The sequence below is a fragment of the Gymnoscopelus microlampas genome, assembly GCF_963454915.1.
Source record: "Gymnoscopelus microlampas genome assembly, chromosome: 9".
NCBI lineage: Eukaryota > Metazoa > Chordata > Actinopteri > Myctophiformes > Myctophidae > Gymnoscopelus > Gymnoscopelus microlampas.
In genome coordinates, this window is record NC_139946.1 from 27,792,782 (window position 1) to 27,800,989 (window position 8,208).

The 8,208-nt window shown below is 43.9% G+C and overlaps 1 protein-coding gene across 2 annotated transcripts; it reads right to left on the minus strand.

Moving 5' to 3' along the window:
- Positions 1-844: 844 nt before the first annotated feature.
- gpr17 (G protein-coupled receptor 17) lies at positions 845-7,579 on the minus strand. 2 transcript variants are annotated; one of them, XM_084066381.1, is made up of 2 exons: positions 7,314-7,579; positions 845-2,911 (listed from the first exon to the last, which is right to left on the minus strand). In XM_084066381.1, exon 2 carries the CDS (start codon positions 2,897-2,899, stop codon positions 1,880-1,882), a length of 1,020 nt encoding a protein of 339 aa, XP_083922507.1. In that variant the 5' UTR covers positions 2,900-2,911; positions 7,314-7,579; the 3' UTR covers positions 845-1,879. The 2 variants fall into 2 exon arrangements, with proteins under 2 accessions (XP_083922507.1, XP_083922508.1); XM_084066382.1 differs by lacking the exon at positions 7,314-7,579 and adding an exon at positions 3,998-4,109.
- Between the last annotated feature and the right edge of the window lie 629 nt (positions 7,580-8,208).

Here is an 8,208-nt window from a genome sequence, read left to right on the forward strand (position 1 = left end):
GTCACTTTGATTTAACACTTTATAACACTTTCTATCTGGCATCCCTATTTTGGGCATTTAATTCTAGGCAAAATGTTTTTAAACATTTGAATAGCGAAATTAGCCGATCTACAAGCTGAGCTCGTAACATTTTGGTTATTTGTCGAGTATATAGGGCTTACGTGGTTAATGATTTGCATAGCATTCGTTTATGATACTGTAAATACTGTTGAATTCACTCCAGTCAACCTACTACAGTTACAGTATATAAAGGTCCTCAAAAACGACCATGCCCCAATTCATCAAAAGCATTTATAAAGTTTAGTGCATCTCTGTCCTGTTGGCATAGAAGAAAGCAAGCACTGAAATGCTTTTTGCTAAAATCTAATGATTTATATGAAGTGTTATATGAATCATAAGAGCTTAGGCTGTGTTTGAAGTATACTCTTATAGGAAATACAAAGTTAAAATTGGTTTGTCATGTTCGTGTGATGGACAGGAAATCTTGCTCAAATAAGAGAACAAATGTTTTCTGGCAAGCCGCAATCCGAGTCACATGACGTGAAAAAAGAAAATTGGCGCTGTGACAAAGCATTGCAGCCAAGGAGGTTTCCATCCTGTGTCTTAAACAGGGGTTACCACTTTCACACACACACACACACACACACACACACACACACACACACACACACACACACACACACAATGAAAACCTCACGCAGGCTTCAAAGCAGAGAAAACACACATACATAATGACCTCACCACAGTTACAGTTACACTGCTGCTGCCGTGCATTTCTTGTAAAGATTTTTATACTACACTGTGCTGCATGAAAAACATGTTTTATTATCACAAGGGGGGAAAAGACATGAGATAAAAGGTGACTCAGATACAACAACTGTTTGTTTCTAAAAAAAAAAACATTGAAACAGCTCAATTATTTAATGATACAAAAGTTATACATTTACACCTTTAAGTCACAGACTCTAAATATAGCTGCTGGTGTTTCATTCATTTCATTTAATTATATGTCAAAATTGGCTTACTATAGTTGAATTTTTGATACAGGGGTAGTGCAATAACATAAACCTCGGAACAATGTAACAAATGCATAGAATAGTTTCTTAAAGAAAATATATACATTCTCACAAAGAGACAGACAAACATCAAAAGATTTGTCAAGCAGAAACCAAGTGAACATACTGCCTTCTTCTCGATGCAGTCCTTTGTCAACCTATAAAGAATTACGCTTTGATATATTAAGCCACAAATTATAAAACGTAAATTCATGTTGGTTTTGTCCTTAAAAGAAAGTTACAAAAGGAAATTAGATTAAAGGGTTGCGACTATTAGCTACAATAACATACATAGATATTTGGCATACAATTACAAAATAATTATAGCATAACACATTGAAAGTGTACAAAATATTTACACATGGTTACATAGTAAAATCAGTGTCTCAGTGTTAATTTATTCATTTGTAACTCTGATAGAGAACAATTTGGTTACATTTGTTCACTATTAGAGTTAAATTAACACTATGGATTTTATTGTGTGTGATGACACAAATTACTCCCCAGTGTCAGCATGAAATATACTATAGTGTTATGAAGCATTTATAAGCTGTTGGTTTGCAGAGCGAAGCTTACAGGGGCTTACAGAATGTTTACCCAAGGCAGTAGCACCATCCGATTTAATTAGCACGTGTAACCAGCTTTCTGTTCAGCATAACCTAATAACCATCAAGGCTTTTAGACACAGCTTTTTGCAGGGACGCTGCACTGATACAGTTCTGTATAAAGTTCACCAGACATGTCCCTGTTTTACCCTACCAAAGCTATAAAAGCGGCAGTATTTAAAGAAAGTTCCAAACGAGTTGAATAAAATGGCCCCCACCTCAAAACTCGGACTTGGCGCTCAGCGAGCTCTCGCGCGTTCCCTTTAAGTCTCCACTGGTGGCTGCCGAGAGCCCGCCATTATTTCTGCAGAAGAGACGCGTCATGGTGCCACGGAACTTCTCTGCCCCGAAAAGGTAGACCAGTGGGTCCATGGCCCCGTTCAGACATGTGAGGGAGGAGGCCAGGCGGTTGGCCAGGCTGAGGCCCCTGCGAGCCTGGCAGGAGATGTCGGGGCTGCTGTAGCCCAGGATGAAGATGGCTCTGATGGCGTGATAAGGCAGGAAGCACACCACGTAGATGAGCATGACCAGGCCGATGGTTCTCAGGGCCCTCAGCTTGAGGGCTGGCTCCAACCTGGAGCCTTTCCGCAGGCTGTGGATGATGAGCAGGTAGCAGGACAGAGTGACCAGGAATGGCGGGGTGAACGCAACGGCCAGTGAGATGAGCGCGCGGCGTGAGGCCTTCTCCCTGTACAGCTGCAGGCACACCGTGACGCCGTCCACTTCTGCGGTCTGGTGTGTGACCAAAAGGGGCGCCATGGCCACCGTGACCAGGGCCCACAGACAGAAGCTGGCGATGTGCGCGTAGCGGGCGCGGCGGACCTTCAGCGACCTCACCGCGTGCACCACGGCAAGGTAGCGGTCCCCTGCCACGCAGGCCAAGAAGTACAGGCTGGCATACATGTTGACGTAGAAGAGGAAACCAGCCAACCTGCATGGCACCTCCCCAAAGGGCCAGTGGCCCCCGGTGAGGTGGTAAGTGGCCCTCAGAGGCAGGATGATCACGTAGGACAGGTCAGCGACGGCAAGATGCAGCAGGAAGACGTTTGCGGGGGAGGAGGTGCCCCTCTGGCGAGAAAAGATCCACAGCGCCAGGCCGTTACCATTCAGCGCCAGGAGGAACACCAGGACGTAGTAGCCTCCAAACAGCATGTTCTCCACAACGTCATCCCCCGCCAAACAGGCTTCTGATGATCCGTTGGACAGCAGGATGGGACCTTCTAACGTAGTGGACTCCATTCTCTTGTGAAGCTGAGGAGATAGAAAGACATAGATAAATGAATAAGGTCTGATTTATGCTTGGGTTGTGCGCACCAAAAAGCACTGATATACAAGCTCACAACGCATCGCAGTGTGACATTGTGAGCTTGTAGATTTGCTGTTTTCGATGAGCACCAACCAAGTATAAATCAGTTATACATAACTTGATGCAGATTCAGTAGCCAGCTCATTATTTGCTTGTATTAATTAATTGTGAATTATATTACTGTTACAGAATTCCAACAACATAATGCTGTGCAGTGTAGAGAAACGTGTTTCAGGTCACTGGTGAAACACGCAGTAATTTATAATCTGGCATTTGACTCCCTTGAGACAAAAATGCATTGAATGTTAATATACACTGAGCCTGTAAACTCTCCCTGAGTCAGGAAATCATACTTCTCTATCCGCCCACACTATTCTACACACACACACCCATACGCACACATATACACATGCGCAGACACACACACACACACACACATACATGCGCGTGCGTGTGTGCACCCACACGTACGTACACACACACACACACACACACACACACACACACACACACACACACACACACACACACACACACACACACACACACACACACACACACACACACACACACACACACACACACGAGGTGGAGAGTCTGGTTGTCACTCTGCTAGGCCCAAAAGTCCCAAGAGATGCCAGTATGCACAGATTACTTCAGGCAAGATGACTATACCTCCATGACCTGAATGTACGTGTTCAGACAATACCACACCTAGTCCTATACCAGCCCACATTTACCTGAATAGACACTAACTCACCTGGTCCTATACCAGTGTACATGTATACATGACTAGACACTAACTCACCTGGTCCTATACCAGTGTACATATATACATGACTAGACACCAACTCATCTGGTCCATACCAGCCTACACCCTCAAAGGAAGCAGTGTGTCCAGACAACTATTGTTAGAAGGCGGTTTGACTCCCCATGTCACATTTAGTTCAAGGCCATGTAAACGGGGGCGTTGCTTGTGTGTAGCTATCCATTTGTGACATGCAGTAGCCCGGGTTGGGAAGGTTACTTACTTTTTACAGCTTGGCAACAAGCTGTCAATAAACAAATCCTGCAACTAGTCATCACTTTCTCACTTTATCCCTTTCCTCCCTATTGGCTAAAGGTCAGCCAATGAGGGGTCGCCAATGGCTTCCCCCTCTGAACCAAGCCCACAGAACCACGGTATAACAGTGAAGCTGCCGTCGCCTGGTGGTCAAATCTGGGATTGTAAGACTTCAGCATTTAAAACGCTACTGCGTGTGCTTCTATCGTCTGAAACCACACACACACACACACACACACACACACACACACACACACACACACACACACACACACACACACACACACACACACACACACACACACACACACACACACACACACACACACACACACACACACACACACACACACACACACACACACACACACACTTTATATTGGTAGCCAAGCTGTAAATGACAGACTTGTTTTTAATGTAAATACCATGTTTCAAACCAGGATATTGTATAAGCACTCCATACAAACTATGTCCTAGTATAACACATAGTCACAGCGTACTCAAAGTTGTTTGTTTACTGTCAAGAATGTTTTACTCAAAGCTCTTCAGCATAACACCAGTGAAGGTTGTTATGTTTTGATCTTAAACCAATTCATGAAAACAAACATGCAGACATTCTGAGGACACGTTATCTTGCATCGTTGATAATGCTGCCTGCCTGCCTCTGCCTGCATGCATGCTTCCCTGACCTTTGCCCGCAAGATGCAAAAATGTGATACAGTAGACAGCCTGGAAATATGATTTTTGATTTCACAATTCTGGTGCTTTTTACTGTCAAGACGACTCAAGAGACATTTTAGTGGAATCACAAACATTGAACTCACAACGGGACGCTAGGATTCATGTGCTTTTATAGTTGATAGTCTGATAGTTATATTTATTGTGTTATTTAATTTCGTAACTCCTTGGATGTATTGCATTACTTCCCAAACCTGGCAGTGACACTTCTTGTGTAAATACTGTATGTGAGAAACGTGAGAGTAGGGAAGTATCATTTTTCTTCAGCTATTCCAAAACAATACAGGCCTGATTTTGACTGAATAATGAACTCCATTCCAGTGAATTGCAGGAAATAACACCAATAGTGTTTCGAAAGGCACTCACTCCCACTATTTCAGCATTCTGGATAGGCTTACGCTTATCCACCCAACTAGGACAGCCATGTGACTCTGTGCACCACGTCCTAAAGTGTCCCTGCCTCCTGGCCCTGCACGACATCCCTCGTGTTGCAACTTGCAACAAGAATAATCCTCAAGTATAACCTTTTGGCACACATTTTCTTGCAGTTATTCAGACCAATCATTTGATTACTCTTCGCCCCTCCTTGAAAAGTCCCATCATAAATATTTGTTCAAAGCATAAGAAATCCTCACACACCCAAAACTAAATAAGAAGACTTTCCCTCCCACCCAGCAGTGTCCCCGAAAAGCCCCATCAGTCCAGCTGCACCTTCTCTCAAACACTCAATTCTCTTTCTAACTTCAGCATTCTACTATTTCTGTCTCTTCCCCAACAACTACACAACCAACAACTCCACAATAAATTCAACTAATCACAGAAGGTAAATGGCCTTACTGGACCTCTTTCCAATGTCAGAATCTGCTTTATTGTCCATAGAAATGTACATGTATTAGGAAGTTGGTGTTTTTATGCAAGAAAACAACAACTGTCAGTGGGTCAGAGATCCGTTTGCATTAGTTTTTCAATTATTCAAAATAAAGTTTATCAATGCAAATTTATAATGTATTTAATTTATGAGTTCCAAAGGTTGGTGTTTTTTTTTGGAGAGTAGCAGTTCAAGAATTAACTGGCTGCAAACGATGTGCCATGGTATAGTGAATTGTATGAAAAATTAATAATAGAAACACCTATCCCCTTTGATCACATTTAATACACATTTCTTAGGCGCCTTTCTCTGGACAGTGACACTGGATTGTCATTCTACATTCATACATTTTGTACTGTATTTGTGTCTTTTCCGCATCAACTGCACAATAAATGTAACTAATCAGGGATCGTCAACAGACTCACTGGACATCTGTAGGAGATAATGAAATCTGAAGAGAATCCAAGCATAACACAAGAGGAGGTGAGACGGGGCAAAATGTGTTTTTTCCACAGATGATGGGATGTTCCAGGAGGAAACAAAATATACAATGAACACTTAATTCAACAAACATAAAATGCTATTAAAGAAATGTTAGCCCCATTGTAGGACCCGACCCCCCCCCCGTACAAAAGCTGTGGAAACAATTGACAGAAGGCTGAAAACATCCTTTATCTGCCTGAGCCACAGCACCGTCTCATCAGCACACTGTCAGAGGCCTGTGTCCCTAAAGGAGCCCGCCAGATGTGTGTGTGTGTGTGTGTGTGTGTGTGTGTGTGTGTGTGTGTGTGTGTGTGTGTGTGTGTGTGTGTGTGTGTGTGTGTGTGTGTGGACGCGACGCAAAGTGGAGCTGTGGGACTCGCAAGGAAGGGCATTTCTCAGTAGGAGCCCTGACTCCTGGCAATTGGCGTTAAGGAGCACAAGTCCCGGAAAGAAAAGCTTGCCGTCTCCTCAGGGACAACAGACCGGGGGCAGCACACTTGAATGCAAAAGCTCACCCAAATACCAAGCCACCCCACCCCACCGGGCTTAATCCTGAAGAGACAATCCAAAATGCCTCCATCGCAGTGATCTGGTTAGACTAATCTGTACAGGCATTCTCTTGTAAAGAGTGACAAAGAGGATTGCTCGCGTCTTGGTGTTGGGCTTTTCAGAGATTATTGAAAGTAGCTCATTGTGAGCAAATATGCAGTGCACTCTGCCGCTGTCAGCCCAGCAATGTTAAACATTCACACAGAAACACTGACACGCAGGTGCAACCAAGCCACTGTGAGATTCAGTAATGACACTGAAATAGCACTGTTCTCTATCAATATATGAATTCATCCATCTGCCCTCGATTTAGAAGATGACATTGTATGCTTTGTGAAATTATCTGAAAACTATAGGCAGGCATTTTTGGGGGGCAAGTTTCATGATGACAATGAAAAAAAAAAAAGTATCAATAACTATGCTAGATACACTTCTGATGCTGAATAATTTTATTGGGTCCTTGAGAAAATTCACCCAGAATCTAAAATCTGCCCTTTTTTGCAGTTCAGAAATGTTTTCCATGACCAAAATTACTGTACATCTATAAACAAATAAAGACAATACTTACTGTAAAGTTGTCACAATATAGTTAAAACACTATTGCAAACTATTGCTTTATTAAAGAATACAAAAAAGAAAGACTTACCCGCCTCTGCAGTGCTTGTGAGTGCTTGAAGGTTAGGTTTCCTAGAGGAGGAGTGCTTCAGTGGCTGCTGCAGACGGAGCAACAATTGGTGGAAGAGCAGAGGGCTGTGCAGCCGTCCCTGAGCGATGCAAAGTGAAGGCTGGGAGTAGTGTGAACTGTGTGGCGCTCTGACAGGAGGAATGCTGTCCTATCACCCCCTTTACTCTCTGTCAAGATGTTCCCGGGAATGAGACTGTAGCTCTTTTTGTGTCTCAACAAATTTGATAACAGAAAAAGGGACTCCCGATGGGAGACTTTTCGTTTGAACCTTGACCCCGCCCTTTTCTTCTCCATCTCTGCTCCTCAGAGAACCACTTGTGCGCTCAACAATAGCCCCGAGTCAGACTAAGTGGCGCATTTTAGCAGCGGAGAAAAGAATGGCGTGCCTCAGTCGCAATGAGTCGTGGGGTATGACTCCATGGAAACGGGGCCTGGCGGTGTACCGAACAAATGCTCTTAACATGAAGACCCCCAGACCCTCCTCCTCCCCACTATCACTTGATACAAGGGTAGTTAATTGAGCAGTTTATGACTATAAGTCTTAGAGATGATCCTTTAGACGGTCTGCTCACAGTTCCTAAGAGGGCCCCCGAGCCCCCTTAGGAGAGCAAGAGAAAAACAAGGGGAAGGAGAAGGGGGGCTTGATGGAAAGAGAGGCCCTTGTTGGTCTCTTGCCTCCTGGGGGCATCTTGAATTGGAATGCCCAAAATAATCAGCCACATAGCCATGAGACAGATGTGGGGTGTGTGTGTGTGTGTGTGTGTGTGTGTGTGTGTGTGTGTGTGTGTGTGTGTGTGTGTGTGTGTGTGTGTGTGTGTGTGTGTGTGTGTGTGTGTGGTGGGGGGGGTGTCAGACA

What these genes read in the sequence shown, in the direction of transcription:
- gpr17 (XM_084066381.1), bottom strand. Translation starts at nt 2,899, where the DNA reads ATGGAGTCCACTACGTTAGAAGGTCCCATCCTGCTGTCCAACGGATCA.